This window comes from Ischnura elegans, chromosome 5 (genome assembly GCF_921293095.1).
Source record: "Ischnura elegans chromosome 5, ioIscEleg1.1, whole genome shotgun sequence".
Lineage (NCBI taxonomy): Eukaryota > Metazoa > Arthropoda > Insecta > Odonata > Coenagrionidae > Ischnura > Ischnura elegans.
Genome location: NC_060250.1, coordinates 112,743,892 through 112,762,280, shown reverse-complemented (window position 1 = coordinate 112,762,280; position 18,389 = coordinate 112,743,892). Strand labels below are relative to the sequence as shown.

At 38.2% G+C, this 18,389-nt stretch overlaps 2 protein-coding genes across 2 annotated transcripts in view; one reads left to right on the top strand and one right to left on the bottom strand.

Moving 5' to 3' along the window:
• Positions 1-18,389, top strand: part of LOC124159418 (tectonic-1-like) — a 719,378-nt gene that overhangs the window by 12,845 nt on the left and 688,144 nt on the right. The window lies entirely within an intron of this gene.
• The window catches only part of LOC124159419 (slit homolog 3 protein), a 431,795-nt gene continuing 413,719 nt past the window's right edge, over positions 314-18,389 (bottom strand). Inside the window, exons 3-8 of the mRNA XM_046535222.1 lie at positions 11,642-12,452; positions 9,305-9,441; positions 7,908-8,060; positions 5,643-5,823; positions 4,717-4,856; positions 314-2,798 (exon numbers count right to left, since the gene is read on the bottom strand). Of these exons, the coding sequence (XP_046391178.1) occupies positions 2,449-2,798; positions 4,717-4,856; positions 5,643-5,823; positions 7,908-8,060; positions 9,305-9,441; positions 11,642-12,452 (1,772 nt within the window). The 3' untranslated portion in view covers positions 314-2,448. The remainder of the gene's footprint in view (positions 2,799-4,716; positions 4,857-5,642; positions 5,824-7,907; positions 8,061-9,304; positions 9,442-11,641; positions 12,453-18,389) is intronic.

Sequence of the window (18,389 nt, the reverse complement as noted above, 5' to 3'; positions counted from 1 at the left end):
GCATGTCTGTTTCTTTGACTGTTATCTGTCTTACAATGCAATTTGACTGTTAGATTAAATTGTTATGAATACTAAGAAATGAACTTATTTTCTATGGTTGTGTATCAGTTAGAAATGAAATGACACTTGGTCAACCCATTAGGAATATAGGTACATATTTAAATAGTAATGAGAAAGTTCACACGAAGAGTTCAGTGAGAGAGCATATTTTTACAACAGTAAAGAGTTAAGAGCTAGCTCATGGTTGACCCAAAAAGCTTCCTTGAATATGAAGAACACCTGCCTTGCAGCATCATATGAAAAAGTTCACTAATTTTGAGTCCATTGTGTTTATTGAGATACATCAGAACATTTAAGCATTTACATCCATGTCATTGCATTATATTAAGCAGTAATTACATTTATTGGACACCAATTCTTGATAATTCTAATTCTTTGTTACACTACATGTATACACATCACATTATGTTAAAAAAATTCACAAAAAGGTTTTGTCTGTGGATGCCCTTTCCGTGGGCACTCTAGATAACGACCTGACTTTTGTAAGATATTATATAAAAATATTGCGCAATTGTGAGCCACAATTTGATGTCCACGGAAAGGCAGGCAACCCAGAACTCTTGGATATGTTTAAACATGGTTCTGTACCGCTTCTCAGCAGTATTTGGCATTTTGCCAATTATATCAAAAGACATTTTTAAATCTTTTTTCTGGCATCACTGATTATTGCATGCAGTTTTGCCAATATTTTAGTAAAAATTTAAACAAACTGCACATTAATATACACTAGCATCATTACTGGAGTTATAATTTGAATAACAGGGAGATTTTTTAAGACATGTAATAACTCTCTTAAAAGGACATAGAAATTTCAAGTACAGCAATTTAACTTTCATAGAAGAAATAGTATCCTGAATATAGTATATTTGGATTAACACTTAATAAATGGTTCATAACACCACTAGATCAAAACATCAATTAAAGTGAAATCAACATTTAAATAGAGGAGTTACTTCCCTGTTCATGTAATTTCTAAAGTCAAGGGTTTGTTTGTTGTGCTTGTTTAATTTGATATGTATTCATGGCACGGCTCATATTTGATATGCAATAGGTTGCTTGTAATTTTAGGAGGGTCAATCAATTTGCCTCGAACAATTTGTGATTACGTGGTAATCTTCCCCCATGTTCAATACTGAGTATTGAAGTATTGTTTGGAGACAAATGAAGACCCTCCAAAATTACTTAGGCTGCACCTGATTTAATGTGCTAGGTTATTACAGGTTTGCTTTTAGAATAATCAGACTTTCTAAAATTATGCATTAACTTACTTTAATTTTGTAAAAGTATTTCATAAATGACAGATCCTTACTGAGATATAGAGAAATATACTTTTAAATAAAATATATATATCAAAGTTTATCGTAATAGCTATTTTAATAAAGACTAAAAGAGAAATTATATATTTTCAATCCATCCTCAAGCGTATATGACTTGTACTGAAGTTAAAAAGATAAATTTTCTCAGTGTAGGAACGGCCCGTGATATGTATTAGGTTTAAAATGACTTTAATTCCATTCTATTTAAAATCGTCAATCATTAATGATATGTATGTTTGCATTTATAGTTATCGTGTAGCTATTACCTTATGTTTCTCACTGTCTAATATTGTGAGTATCATTTCATATCTACTGGATATTTTGTGTAAGTGTTGAATTTGATGTTAATCCTATAGTATGGGAAAATTGTCAAGTGATCTGAGTTTTCCCTCCGAGCATACGTGAGCTTTTCACAGTCTCAAGCTGATAATTATTTTGTGTTAAGATAGCCTTTATGGCTGTACAGTGATTGTATAAACATTTATTATTTGGTATTCTAAATACAAGGTGTATCTTATGCACTTCATTATATTCTATATGCATTAAGGATTACTTAGTGGCGATTATGGACTAACTTCTCCATACCATATTTTCATGCAAGAAATAAGAACTATACATATTGCTTTTTATACTGTGAACAGCTCATGCACCTTGTTGGGTTCCAAACCCGTGTTAGAATTTGACTTTTGCTCTCCTGAGCTTTTATTAAGATTTGAATTTTTTAACGATATGTGGTCAATTTGGGAAGCATCCTCTATTATTTCTCTTTTTCAACTTTCATTTTTGCTGCTTGAGGATGCTCTTGCATTAAGATACATGGCCATATAAAGATTAATTTTTGAAAGCATGGTTGGCCAATGATTCGCATTTAGTTGGGTCAGAATAACTCAGATCACTTGGGGTTTTGGTCTTACCAGGGCATTACGGCCCTGCTCCACACTCTGCTCCGGGTGGGTACTCTCGGGGAAGTAAGGGAATTTGATAGGGTTTAACGTGTACATACATTTTTTTCACTAGGTTTAAATGGTTTCAGGGAGTTTATCTGGTTTTAGGGAGTATGAGTGGGTTAACCTCATGCGCACCTCGCGCCGTGCATGAGTGCTTGGAGGAAGCGGAATGGGATGGAGGAGGTGCAGATGGGAAGGAGGGAGGTTTGGAGGAGGTTGAGGGGAGAGAGGATGAGGGAGAGGGAGGGGGGGGAGGAGGTTCGGGAGGCGGAGGAGGAAGAGGAGGAGGAGGAGGATGGGGAGGTGGCGCAGTCCATGCGCTCGAGCGGCAGGTCCCTCAGCGAATACTCGCGGTGCTCGTGAACGATCGTGCAAACCATCCGCTTCTTCTGCATCATCTCGTCATCCTTATCTCGAAGGCTCTTAATCCAGTCCATGTACCAGCGTAGATCGCAGCTACACACTAGTGGGTTGTCTGTGAATGGATGACAAATTAGGAAGGATGGATTGGTTCCACTTTTCTTTCAGTTTCTATTTATTTATTTAATGCAGTCCGAAAAAAGCACAAGGCTAATGAAAGAGGACTCACAATAGCAAAGAAAACAATTTACAAATAGTAAGCAAAACGTAAACAACAAGTAACAAAATAATATTTAATTGTATTATAAAATAAAGACCAAAGAATGGTAGTATTCATAGGGTGGAGATAAGAGTAGGGGGGAAATTATGATGGAGATTATGCAAGATAGCCAAGGGATGAAAAAAAGGATCAAAATTTGGAACAGATTATAATTAGGAGTTGAGGGAAGAAGGTAGTCTGAATGCAAGGCATTCTGTTACAATTTTTGATATTGGTTCTCTGTTCAAGTTCTTAATCAAAAGTTTCATTTTTATTTAATAATTTTTGAAAGCTATGAATGGCTATCATCTGGCTATTATGAATGCTGGTTAAAATAAAACATCAAATTATATTCAGGTTGTTGGATCCATAGCATGTCTCAATTTAGAGTTAGTAACTTAAACTGCTCTGTGGAAAAGTTTTCATAATGGCTTTTGGGGAATTATTTTGTATAGATTCTTACTATATTCAATTCACATTCCATTTTATAGTTCATGAGACTGTGGAACTGAAAACCGTAGAAATGAACTGACCCTCCCCAACGTATTAGAAAAATTGATTTTCATATGAACTCTTAGATATAGTAGGATGGGGATATGCTCATCCTTGAAGGCCAGAGGCATCAATTTCGACTCCTTTGGCCATGATTGTATACTTGAAAACTATATGTTACACCCTTAAAAATTACTCCACTGACCTCACTTTTTGTGATTATGTGCTCAAGTCGAACTACTGAAAAGCCCCAAAGGGGCCAAATTTGTCTCCACTGCCCTTGGAGTGTTATAGGTATGCAACATAGCATAGCGGAAGTCTATTTCAGGGAAACAGGTGGAAATTATTGTATTCTACTTTTTTAAATAATGGGGAATGTTGCTGTCCATGTAATTTATCCAAATAATGCAAATTATCAAATTTATCCAATTTTTTGTTGCAATCCAATCTTATCCAATTATTTTGGCACTTTTTAAGCATAAATATGTGTGGAATATCCCAAGTTCATATGAAGCCTCTGCTGAGCAGCATCCTGAAGAGAGGTTTCTACTGTTGTTTCTAGTAGTGTAGAGGTATCTGTTGTTTATAGTTTCATTTGTAGATATCTGTCCATATTTATTCGTATGTCTCTTTTGTGTGAAAACAATATAGCCAGTAGCAAAGGGCTTTTTACATTAATTTCTTTATGCATATATTGGTCTGAGAGTAGAAAATCCATTGCAGTTCCTTTAATTCGTTTATCTTCCCATTTCATAAAAAATAAGCAAAGCAAAGCAGCATAATGTCTGGTATTTTCTGGTAGTGTCTCTGTGATGCATTCTTGAATAAATCACACAGCTTCTTTTACTAATTGTAAGATATAAATGAATGCTGATTCATGCTGACTCATCAAAGTTCAGTTTAGTGATCATGATGTCCTTGCAGTTTTACTCTGAAGTTATTTTTAGAAATGTCATGTCTTGCCTGTATACTATTTCAAAGTGATGAAAAAATACCTTAGTGATTCATGCTTCATGCTTATCAAGCCACTAAGGCGAAGAATTAAATATATTTAAAGATGGCTTGAAAGTGAAGTGCTTGCATAAATGATTATATATTATGATAAATAAGTGATTCCTCCTCAAATCCTCGTCATGTCATATGATATTTTCACGGTAACTATTTCTCGCATTATATTATGTTCAACTTTATATGATATTCAACTTAATATGATGATGTAGTTAATTAGCAAGGTTGACAAGCTTCAAATTCTATTTTAGACTTATTAACTTGTAGTACTTACCCATGAGGTCTATGACCCTCAACGTGTCCATAACTGCTTCCATGACTTCATCTGGTAGATGTTCTAGTTTGTTATTTTGAAGGCTTAGGGTTTCTAAGGAGTTGAGGTTTTCAAATGTCATTGCAGGTAATGTCTTTATACTGTAAAAAATATAAACATTTATCATCAGTAATTTAAACTACATAAAATGTTACGGTTGGGGAAAATGTTAGAAATAATATTGTATTTCACTTAATTCAAAGTGTTACTTAAGCTACAATTTTTTTTGTCGGCCCTAACAGTGAAGTTAGTTGTCAGTTGATGGAGTGGGGGTCAAGGGGCTCAAATCCAGCCTGGAATTTTTTGAGAAATCAACTGAATGCGAGGCCATGACTATAATTGGGCATTTGCGATATATACATAAATGAATATGAAATATACATTTATAGATCGTAGACAAAATTTCCCTTAATTTGCAATTTCTTAATTGAAGATACTTCTAAAATTAATCAAAAGTTTTTTTTACCCGCTTTTGATCGTCGTCTGCATGCTAGAGCAGACGTCCAAGTAAACTAGAAACATTCCTTGCCAAAAAGTAAATAATATAATTCCGTTTTACGAAGAGAATTCTAATAGAAATATTAAGGCCGGTGTAGCTTTGCATTGAAAAGCAAATACCCCGGTGCTTTTGCATCTGATTATTTTTTTCATAAAGATCGCGGAAAACATCGAAGAAGTGTAAAACTCATACACCAATAAGCCGCAACACGGATAAAACGCAGCTGGATAATCGGGAGCCTGCTGTATTTGGAAGTATATTATTGACCTCAAGGTAGGAGAAATAGAATTTTCAACATATTCTATTTTTAAATAGAATTTGACTGGCCAACTAGGCCCGCTAATCATAGATGGTGGGAAGCTATCTTTTCTTCAAAGAACACCCTTACCTGTTCTTTTGAAGGTTGAGGAATGTGATAGTATCACCAAATCCATTGAATGCGTCCTCAGGCACTACTGATATGTTATTCGTACGGAGATCAAGTGTCCTCAGGCGGTGCAAACGTCTCAAGGCATCACTTGGAATAGCATGCAACTTATTATCTCCAAGGCGAAGATATTGTAAGTTTTCTGTGAAGAGAAAGTAAGATTTTCAACTGCCAAGTTCCATGCACATTGCTACGTAAAACTTATTTCAGGTTCAGACAGTGGCGTAACTAGAAGTATACTTTAGGAGGGGATGGGATACCTGAGGGGGCACCCCCTCCCCAAAATTTGTGAAAAATGATATGCCTGGAAATACATTTTACATCATTTCGGCACTTAAAATTTAACTTTAAGCAAATGCAGGTATTATCACAATCGACTAATCAAAAATAGACTATTTTTAAATGATTTTTTTTAAATTTCTCAGATGCTTTCTGTGGGGGGGGGGGAGGGGAGGGATCTATCCCCTGATCCCCCCACCATAGTTACGCCACGGGGTTCAGGTGAAATAGTTTTATCTACTTTTCATAATATTATGTGTCTGGGCACTTTTAACTGGGCAATGAGTTATTACCATAGGTTCTTATCAGTACTCTTGATAATATACTGCTGGGATATGCTGTTATGTATTATAACTAAAATATACAATCTCTTTGATCCATTGCTGTCTCATATATTACATCACATGAGTCTGATTGCAGTGGGAGTGCTAACTTTGCCATGTAGTCATTGAGTTGCCGCTGGGAACAATAAGTTACCATAGAGTGGGGTGACTTAGTGACTGGTGCGGTGACTTTGTGACAAAGGGTCTATTTTTTGTATTTTTAATATCGTGCCTCGACTTCTCATCTCATGAAAGAGATATACTGGGCATTTCATTTGTCAGACATGCTGCGACATGTTGCAGCAGCCGGATGGAGCTTCGTAGCACGTGTAGTTCTTTCTGATGCCATTTTCTAGCAATACTATTTTTCACTCCTTCGGAAAAGGAGGGATACTTTATATCATGAAAGCGTTTCTGTTAAAGATAAACAAAACACATCTAAAACAAGTATGCACGTTTGTTTATGAATATGTTGGGCAAATTATTCAATAATATCGAATATTTCTAGCTATGTTTGTTGAACACATAAGACAAAAACTGGAATGCATGCATTTTGTGTGGTTACTTTGTGACACGTGAGCTTGTGTCAAAAAGTCACCCCACCATAGTTTTAGTGTAAATTTTATCATGTTTCTTTTGTCTTTGCAATACTGAAAGGAAGATGAAGTCTTATAAAAACAAATTGAGTGCAAGGTCCGAGAGAAATAACTGCAACCACCTGATGTCGCCATATTCTGAGTTCTAAAACTGATTTGGTGTGCAATTTTGTCATATTAGAAGCAATCAACATCTGGTATCTGATGTACGTCCGTCTCAAAAGACAAACTATCAAAGAAAATGATGGACAACAAAAAAAATCTCCAGTCAGGGTTCAGGAAGACTGGAATTTTGCCGCACAACAAAATTAAAGTTCTCCAAAGGCTTTCGAAGGTCGTCTTGGATGAAAGACTGTAATCAGTACCTGGGGGGGGGGGGGGGGTTGGTGAGATCTTCATAGAAGGGCTTAACAAAAAGAGAAAAGAGATTACAATATGCCTTGCCCCCAAGAGAAGGAGAAGCGAGGGTTCTTTGAGGTGAAAAATATCAATTAGGGAGCACCCAGTTCATCACTTGCAAAAATGCTGTTGCTTTGCCAAAGTATAAAACACTTGTAAATTAAGTAAATATAGTTTTTGACTCGTAGAAATTGTAACACTATTCTTTTAGCGTGTTTTATAACCCAAAGATAATGTTATCACAGTCACCCCATTCGGTGGGGTGACTTTGTGGCAACGTTTTCCCTTTATATAGTTGTTCATATTGAAGACACAGATTTTTTGAAGACATCATCTTCGAAAGGAAGGTTGAAGCTATCTTATGACATCATCCATTTCAGTTTATGTTAAAAATTGATTAGTCTTGTCTAGAAAAACTTGTCACAAAGTCACCCCATTCTACGGTATGCAAATTTTTGCACACATTCAATTTGCATGATCAAGTTTGTGCTTCAGACTCATTGTCTTAATTATGCAGCTTAAAATCTAGGGTAAATTTCTAGGGTAAGTTAGGGCCACATCAATGGGTGATTTCACTGAATAATGTTAGCTATTGTGACAAATGGTCTTTTGATCTTGAGCTCTCTTACCTTCCAAGCCTACAAATGCATCTGGGTGGATGCTGCTAATTTGGTTTCCATCCAATTCCAATGAGTTTAAAACTGAGAGGTCTGCAAAGGCCCTTGCAGGGACAATTTGGAGTCTGTTGTGTGCCAAACAGAGAGAGTCTAGTGCATGGAGACCTAAGAGAATACAAAATTGGGAGAAGAGAGATTGATAAAACATAGGAAAATATTTCTTTTGAGCTTGCGTTGATTACTGATGGGTAATGTCTCTTGAAATTATTAAGAATTTATAACAAATATCATACATACTAAATTAGGATGATTTTATACATACTTTTAAAATTCTTATACAGCTACTCTGAACTGAGTTGATAAAGTTGCTGTTTTTAATTTGGAGACAAATTTGCCATACACACAATATACATTTTTGTTTACCAAGAGTTTAATTCATGGATGCCATTAGTTCTTAGTGATTGATTTGATTACTAAAAGACCATGAGTGAAAAATTTAAGTTAATAAAAGGTATGTACTCCATGAGTCATTAGTTTGGTGGAAGGAAAAGGAAATTATGCATTTTATGATTTCATCTTGATGAAATTAGGAATTAGCACTTCATGTTAATTTAATACCATAACAAAGGTTTCACTTAGAATTTAAGAAATGCATTGGGATGTGAAAAGAGTGAAATGATGGTGCAAGTTGCTGCAGATTTTTTTTTTGAAATTCAAGTGCAACTTTCATGATGATATTCATTTAATTCTCAACTTTCCTTGATCAATTTATCAACTTTCCCTATATGCCTTGCGGGTATGTGAAGAAAATTATTGACAAATAAAAGGTAACACAGTGATTTTGGATTTTAGGCACCTGGAATTTTTCTTTTCATATGAAAATTGGCTGTTGAAATTGAAATTTGATGGGAAATTTTTATCTCTAACATTTTGGCATAAAGAGAGGAGTTATTGAAAGGAGTTATTTAAGAACTAATGTGAATGGGAGTTTTATTTTATCAAATATTCTCTTTTTCATTTTTAGATGCACAGTTTTTAACAGCTTTTCTTCTGCCATGAGAAACCACAATGAGTGTAATTTTAGCTGAATGACAAAGTGCTGGACATGGTGGGTAAGGAGAGGTGGCTTATAGCTGATATACATACGAAGGAGACAGAAAGTATGGATGGAGGGAATACTTTGTGGGGACGGGATGTTAGAAACAGTATTCGAGGGTAGAATGGTAGGTAAACAAAGGAGAGGAAGAAGGGAAAAAAAATATGGGTTGCATGAAAGGGAGTAGGCCTTACAGTGAATTGAAGAGGGAAGCGCTCGAAAGAAAGGGATGCTCCCATGCTCCAGTGATTCTTAAGCATTCCATGGAAACCTACCTTTATCGGTAGAGCACTTTATTAATAATAATTCATACCTATAAAGTTCCCTTCAGAGATTTCCGAGATCTTATTCTCTTGCATTTCTAACTTCTTGAGTGTGTCCAACGATTTGAGTGCCTCTGTGGGAACAGCTGTCAAGTCATTGGCTCCAATGTTTAGCCTCTTAAGTTTCCTGTAAAATGATCCAAATCATTAGCATTTATGAATATTTTCAATAGTTTAGATACTTGTTAATTTGAAGTCTTTAATTAAGATATAATTTAATCTCTATAGTCACAGGCTGAACTTTGTGGAAGTTCATTTCAATGAATAAAAACGAACAAACTTTGTATTAATCCACCAATTATTTACGTGGCACGACTAGTTTCGACGCAGTGGCGTCATCCTCAGGTATCTCTTCGATGCTACCTTTTCTTGTCGATGCCGCTGCATCGAAACTAGTGGTACCACATAAATAAATTGGTGGATTAATACAAAGTTTGTTCATTTTATTCGTTGAAGATTTAGTTTCTTGATGTATTTGAAGAGATTTTGTAATTTTCTCAAGGACTAAGAGGCCACCTGGTGTTGCTCGGGAAAGATAGTACCCAGAGAAGTGGGAAAGTTGGAACTTGGAATTCATGGTCACATAGCAGAATTTTTAGGCAAACTGAACAGCGATCAATAGAAAAAATGATTTCTGTATAATGGGCACGGGATCAGCTTATACCCCGCTCTGCAACATTGATTGCTATGTGTGTCCATATGTGTGTAGACCAAAAGTCTTGTGACCTCATGCCCCATCAAAAAATTTTGTACCAAGATTACCAATAGATAAGAATAATATCATTCGAGATATGTTTTCCCTTAGAGCGTATCAAGAAGTGCGCCTATGTGGCAGGATGTCCTGCCCCAGAAGTTGTGTGACGTGACATAACAAATGGTAATGAGAAAACTATGTGGAGAATGCGTCGGACGCCACTAAAAGTATCACTATGTACTAAATTTGGCTGCAATCTGTGCAGCCATATGGAAATGCATGGCAGATAGACAAACAGACATCCTCTTTTATACTTAATTTTTTTATCTTGTGACCAAAACCAGAGAAAACTTGTTTTTCAACTGATTCAAATGTTTTTTTCTAATCTGAACATTAGCTTTGTGGCTTGAATTTTTACCTTTTCATGAACTCATTTAATGATTGACAACTTTTTTATGCTCTTTTGACCATTCTTCATAAGATTCAGGATATTTACTTTTTCCATAATTTGATTATTTTTTGAAACCATTATTTCTTTATTTTCCATTTAGTGGTAGTTTAAATATAATTGATGTGGTTAGCTCTTGTTAAACTTGCTAAATCTAAATCTAGGTCTACCAAAACAGCTCTAAATGTAGTAGAAATCATGTATGTTAGCTAGGGAGGAGCTAAAGATCAAGTTAATTGAGCTGGTTTTTCCATTTCCATTTCAGTTACCTCCATTTTTATACTGGGGAATGTCCGTTTGCAGAGGGTGAGCATTAATTGCAAATGTTGTTAATTTTAATTGCTCTCAGGTCGCCCCATATAGTGAGTCAGCATATTATCTAATATAGAAATATCCTTATATCTACATATTAGGATTTAAGGATGTAAAGAACATATCTTTTTATTACATATGTAAATCATTTGCATTTCATTTCTCTATGAGACCCAGTAGAGTGTATTATTTTCAGATTTAGTTGGGGGTCATCCAAAGCAATTGTTACCTGAAATGGCTAATCTTTTGATGCACTTTAACCAGGCTGCATTCATGAAGTAATTGATACACCCTACAAGGCCAATCTATGCCTAATCTACATTTAATGCCAACCGCTCTTAAAACTAGGAGCTTTTTGCCAAAAATGCCAGGGAGTCAGTTGATTTAATATATAATTTCTAAAATGAAAAACATATTCTGAAATTCCATCCTTTAGAGGAAGAGCCATCCCTTTTTCTCTCGATTTAGCTGCCTGATGCTGTATATGGGAATATTCAACTCCAAAAGGAGTAGGACAAGTACTGGGATAAGAATAGAATGAAAGAAACAGCTATGGAATCGGGAAAAGGCTCTATGCCCAATGTAGTGAAATGGAATTATTTGTTTCGAATGAAATTTTTTGCAAGAATATGCAATAAATCTTTCTTTCAGTTGGTTATCTGGCATTGTGCTCCACCAGGAATATTTTACCCCACTCACCCCTCCCAATTATATGGTAGAAGAGCCACCCTAAGAGAGTCATTGATAATGTCCTAATATGCCATAAGTTTGGCTACTGACCAAACCTCAATTCCTAGGGTAAGCCTTTGGATAGAACTAACAAACTGATGCGTGGTGGCTATAAGAAAGGAAGGGACGGATCCGTGCACTCACTTGTCTGGCCCCTTGAATGCCCCCGCCTCGATAATGGTCAGCTTGTTGGCGTAGAGCGTGAGGATCTCGAGCGTGTCGAGTCCTTGGAAGGCGCTGGCCCTCAGCAATGAGATGCGGTTGTGGTTGAGGTTGAGGATGATGAGGTGGTGCAGGGAACGGAGCGCTGGGGAGGGCACTGAGCCGAGCGCGTTCTGCGAGAGGTCGAGCTGCGTGAGGTGCCGTCCCACGGACGAGAGCGCCGCCTCCTCCACCACGGCAAGGCTGCTGTTGTGGATGGTGAGGTGGCGGATGTCCAGCCCCAGGAACACGAACGCCTGCAGCTTAGGGAGCAGGTTGTGGCGCAGCTTGAGGTAGTAGAGCACGACGCCCTGGCGGCCCTTGAGCGCGTCCATGGCGCGGCTGATCTTGGACGCGTCCGTGAACTCGCAGATGAGGTCGAGGCCGTTCTTTTTAACGGTGCACGCACACGGCTGGATCTCGGAGTGGGAGGGGCACTGGGAATAGCCGGGGGAGGAGCCGGAGGAGGATGAGGAGGAGGCGTAGGTGCGGAGGGAGGGTGAAGAGGAGCCGCCTCCCGCCCCCGCAGCCTCCCTGGCCAGCGCGGCTGCCAGCAGGAGGTGGAGGAGGACGGCGGTGGTCGCGCCCCGCCGCCTCCTCCGTGTGGTCCCTCCCGTGGTGAGGAGGGACCTCCAGCCACTGCTCCTGTTGCGCTGCATGCAGTGGTGGTGTGTTCCTCCTCGGGGGACTAAGTTAGAGGGCGGTGATTGACCCCGTCCGCCCCCTTCCGGCCGCCGTCTCCGTCCAAGGGGCCCTGTAAGGAGGAAATGCAGAACTGTTATTTTTTACCAGATGGAGGATAGCGATAAAAATATAGTAAAACTCGCTTACTACGGATTTCAGGGGACTATCGTTCTATTTTGCTATAAACGGGATTTCGTTATATCCATAATAAAGGATTTTGCCCTATATATCATAGGATTGCCGGCTAATCCGTAAATCGCCTTTATTAAAGCGACATATCTGTAACATTTAACCATCGTCCCACCCTTTCCATCAAACGGCTATTAAGGGAAGGATTTTAAGATGAAAAGTGGAACTATGTGGTGATGACTACAGGTAAGAACAACTGATGGTAACGTAAGGAACGGTTAAATAGCGTAGATGGCCGTAATGTATTTATAAAAGAGGAAATAATTCCCCAAGGGACCAAAGAATAGTTCGTAATAGCGGGGATTTCGTATCATCCGAACTCGTTAAATTAGGGGAAATTAACATTGGCGATCATAGGAAATTCCAACGGACCGGAAGTCGCCTCGATGTAAGCGGGATTTCGTTACATGCGTGATCGTTATAAGCGAGTTTTACAATATAGTATTTTTAAGGAGATAGTTCTAGTGTAGGTTACAAAAAATCTGTCTAAGATACCGAAGTATAGGAAATCCTATAATTATAGTTAAATAGTTAGTTTTCAATTCTTCAGTGCGCATTCTTGTCTCTTCTCACTGGAATACTTGGTTCGTAGGTACCTTGTTCGGTGCTTCCTTTGATAAATATGACCGGTCGGACCCCAATTAATGGGAAGTTTTCTTCCAACGGCCATCATCCCATTCCACTGAATACGGTGGAATGGGTTGATGGCTGTTTTCCATTTTCAGCTATCTCCCTTCACCACTTTCCCTTTATCTAGTATTAGACTAAGTAAACAACGTTTGATCTAAATCAGAGGCGAATCCAGGATACGGACAAGGGGCGGGGGCTAGGCGGAGGACCTGGGAGGTAACCCCTTACTCAGTGGCGGATCTAGGTTTGGGCCAAAGGGGCAAAACCGTAGGTCTGGGGAATTCCTCCCCAGTCAAAAGGGGGCTTTGGTGGATTTGGAAATTCGGAATTTTCAAGACTTAAAATAGGTGGTTTTAGGCTTATTCTTTGATAGAAAAAACAATACTAACATAAGCAATTTTGGAAGTTAGTTTTTAATTGTATCAAAGCCTGTAAAATAGGCACTAAGTTTAAAAATAATTTGTATTTTAATTAGTTATAGTGGGTATAATGGGCGGAATTTACTGAAAAATATAACTAAATACTTTTGTACAAAGAGGTGACCACCAAAGTTTCGATTTTATCATGTGTATGTTTCGACCCAATGTAGCCCACGTATATCCACCACTGATATTATTTATTATATGTTATCTCGATGTAAAGTTAGTTTGTGCATGTATGCCCGGGCCAAACTTTGATCTATTCCCATCCAACCTCTTCTCTGGCCATGTATATATCTGGGTATTCGTGGCATATTTATGGAGACTCATGAATACCTTTTGAAAGTGCTGGATTGGGAGATGTACAGAAGTGAGCAAGTGCGTCCACGAAACCGTCTCTGTTCTTTCGTCGTCGTATTCTTCCTGCATTGGGACGGAAACCCATCCTATTTCTCTCTCCCATACCTTCTCGTTTTTGGAATGAAACTCACGTCTCTTCCCCCCATGAGCAAGAAACTCTTTTCCGTCCCCACTCTGACGAGGGAATCTTTCATTTCCTCCCGCACATAATCTTGTTTTCTTCCCTGCGAGATACGTTGTCGCTTGTTGAATACACGAAGAGCAAACGATGGGTCTTCGGTGGTTGGGATGGATGGGTTCGGTGAGGGAACCTATGCCATTGGATCGTGGGTAGTTGACATTCGGGGGAAAATGGATGGCTTTAGACAAATCCGCCTAGAAATTGGCAATACATTCCAAGTGGTTTGCACCTTGTCTTCTGGTAATTGCTCGCCTTCTCTCGTGATCGCTCCCCTGTCGGGTGCGGATACCAAAGTTTTGTTCTCAATATCTTGACTTTAAAGTGGCATAACCATGGAGCAGGAAACACAAAGAGCGTCTATTGGTTTGCAATAACTAAGAATAGCAGGCGTCGACTTCATTCATATCATTAGCTGAGAAGTATTCAAATTTATCATCTAATTAACCAATAGAAAAAAGAAGATAGTTAAGTCTATCGTTAGTTCTGTAAAGTCGATTACACAATTTATGCGCGGTTTTTGTGAGATCTAAGGAATGTGAATATTGTCTGGTTCGTAAAAAGTTAAATGAGGCAAGTTAAGGTGCTGCGAACGGGGCTTAAGACCGTTAGCTAAGGTGCCAACGAAGTTATCCTCCCTCCATGAACAGATGATGAGTAACACCAAAATAATCTCCTCAATTACTACAAAAAGGCAGTGCTGAATTTTTTTTTAATGATGGCGAGATTTGACTTAATTTTTCCCCTGTTTACGAACATGATGACATCGTCGACATCATAATTCGCTGAGATCGTTTACCAAACGTTTAGTAGACCAACATACGAGTTATCATAATGCCCAGGTAAACCGAGTAAGTTATTCACATGAAATGTTCGAAACAGTAACGGGGAAAATATTATGTCACTTTGACCTTCTCAATCGACATTTCTGCCTAATTGTATTCGAAGTTTACTTTCAACGCGGCATTGTGGTTGAAGAGCTTGTGCTCGCTTGCTTTGTCATTATATTAGCCCCAATTTCAATAGTTTCACCTCACTTTCGTTTAATTTGACTCGTAGATTCGTTGGATAGAATGGACGGATGACGTTTTCTGTCGCGTCGGATTGATGGACATGTTATCTGATCAAATGTGAGCCGTCAATGATAATTCACACCTTCGTTTGTGCGCGCTAGCGTCGACTTCTGATTTCTAATTCTTGATGTCTGAAATCACGAATATTACAGAAGAGGCTCCTCAAGTCTACCACTAAATGTGTTGTCATCCACCATGCATTTAAATGGGTTTACAAAAGTTGCCATCTGTGTCGCTGGTGGACAAATTGATCCGAGTTTCACGGAGAAATAAGGTATAATTAAGGGCGTTAATCAAAATTTATATACATGATGATGTGATCAATGAAATTCATAACTTTTCATTGCTATTTCTCGCCATTACGAACATTTTAATTCAAGGTATTTGAAAACAGTGGATCGCATTGTACTCATCACCACGCCGCGGGCATTTTTGAAAACAAATTAAAATGTGTTCGAAGTGGCCACAGAAATCAGCCTTCTATGTGATGGAATTGGGCCTCCTCTAGATGCAGTCCCCTTGTCTGAAACGTTGAGACGGAATGAGCATTCATCCAGTTGTGTGGCTTCCTGTTGTCTCCCTCCCGTTATTCAAGCCAAGAGGGCGTTAGGGAGTTTGTTTCTGTAAAGCCCTTATTGTAGGCTACAATATGATTACCTAAGTTGAAAAAAAATTAAAAATGCCTTTAAGGAGCCTTAGTCCAATGAATCAGTGAACGTCGCTGTTTGCGTTAGTAACGGTCTTAAGTCAATCGCCATCATTCAACCTAAAAAAAAGACATTAGATTTTTTGGAGAGTGGGTAGTGGTGTTGATAATTATATCCGTATTGCGAGTATTTACCGCCCATTTTAAATCGTGAACATCAGAATATCAGTATAAAATATGTTGTAACATCATGTTGAATGGGAAAAAGTAACTTGTGTGATTCTGAGAGGTATTATTTTATGCCCTCCAAAATTACTCGTTGAATTAAAATTTGTTTTTCTCTCAGTGCTTCTTCGTGAAGGATAGTTTGGATCGGTTGGGGTAGATCCTCATGCGTGTGTATTTAGCACATTCAGAGTAGAGGGTGATCCCTTTTTCCTGTGGTCAAACCTTGGATTTAACACGGGAAACATCACTCAGTAGCTCGAAGGTCAACCCACTAGGCCATTGTGTTCCAATTTGCCTCGTTAGATGCTTAATTTCATCTAAATTAGTATGTGATATAAGGCGTTTGAGGAAGTTTTTATACCAATATTGTCATTAATGAAATTGAATCATCATATATTTATAGATTCTGGTAATAAATGTACATTAAGCATCCACACCTCGAGTCCTCTTCACGACATAATCTCGATCCAGCAAATGACCATCCCAATGGCTTTGCTAGAGAATATCTCCAGCTAAGGGTGGATCCAGGATTTTTTTCCGGTGGACGGAGGGAGTACAAGGGTCTGACAGGCAATCGATCTTCTCACATTTGGGATTAGAAACAACACAAATATTACTGTACGAAATATACTTTTTATTTTGACATAAAAGTTATAAATATGAAAATATTAATATTTTACATATAAAATAACGACATTTTGCTCTTATATCAGCTTTTAGACAGCTTTTATTATTTTGTTGTTAATTCGCGATCAATAGCGAATAAACCAGTGCGGATTATTTTCATCTATGAATTGGCCATAATGAATTTCTGACTTTCGCTTCTTACCGTCGCGGTTTGCTACCTTCTTTTTCGATTTTACTTGAGATATAACTTTTGATATCTGAAATTACGTGCAAAAGAAAAGCTTTTCAAGTACCCTCTACTTTTAATTCTATTACTGAATACACTAAACAAAACGAACGCAATGCTAACAGGAGTGTATAAAAAATATTGTCTATTTTTTAAGCGTCTTGGGGGCGGAAGGGGAGCTCGTGCCCCCCTAAATACGCCTATTTCCCCAGCTCTTTCGGCGGTGAAGATTATTCGTCGAATGTGAGCTGAAGAGAGTGTACGGACGTGAGGTGTTTCTCCGGAATTCAAATGCGCCTCGCTTTAACCGACTGATCTCTTGATTTTCCTCCATTCCTCCCACCACCCCTGTGTCTTCTTCCCTCTTTCCACAAGTCGCGCTGCCAATCTCCTCGAGTCCCGTGTCGCTAGGGGTTTCCAAATTGCCTCTACGGACACTACTCCACTTCTCCTTCCATTCTCGCTCAATTTTCGTTATCCACCCTAAAGAGCTCACGTACTACCGATTCTCCTTGACATATTCTTATTGGTTTGCCACGTCTTCTGTACTTTCTATTCATCACACAAGCTGATGGTTTGAGCGTAATAAACTATGGTTTGTTAGTTAGTACGGCGGAAATTCACTGTAAATTAAAAAATACAGTGTGTAGTCCTTCTCAATTAATTTTACTTGATACTATTCGTTAATATTTTTGTATTTTTTTATTTGCATCCATCGGTAAGATTTTATACCACTTAAATTATTGTAATTAGCACTAGAAAGGTACAAACGATACTTACTATTTATCAATCCAAAATTATTAAAAGTACTGGTAGGGTTTCACGAAATGCTTCATGTTCGAGCGGTTTTGAATATTTGTTCCTGATAATGACATTATAGTAATAAAAACCAGTGGAACGGATAACCTTCAGTTAAAATGTACGATGCGTTTTAATCATATTTAATTATCTGGCTATATTTTGGTCCGCGGTCGTGAAAAAATAACAGTGGAGCTTTTATGTAAAGAAATGCCTCAAGAGTAAAATATTGGATAAAAATGTCCACTCTTCACTTACCAATGCCCTCCTTAGCTATAACCCTTACTTCTTTTACACTTCCGCATTTCACTTCCCTTTCTTTGTGTCTTTGGCCCGAATCCAACGCTTTCCCTTCCACGCCCTCACGGCAAAAAGTGTGCCTCGGGGGATATACTCCTCGGCTTCATAGCCCTATGTTCCCTTGGCGCCCGTGTGCGGGTCCCATTTCTAGCCCATCTGCGTGCGCAGCTCTCCAAGGAGTCGATGATTTTTCTTAAATGGCCCCTTGGTGTGAGGAGAGGACTTTTTCTTCCCGGAAAAGAGAGGGAAATCGTACCATTTCCAAGATTTGTCGTTTTCTGACGGAAGTTCGAGGTTGAAAACAGGGTTCAAATGCTCTGTATAAGATTAGTG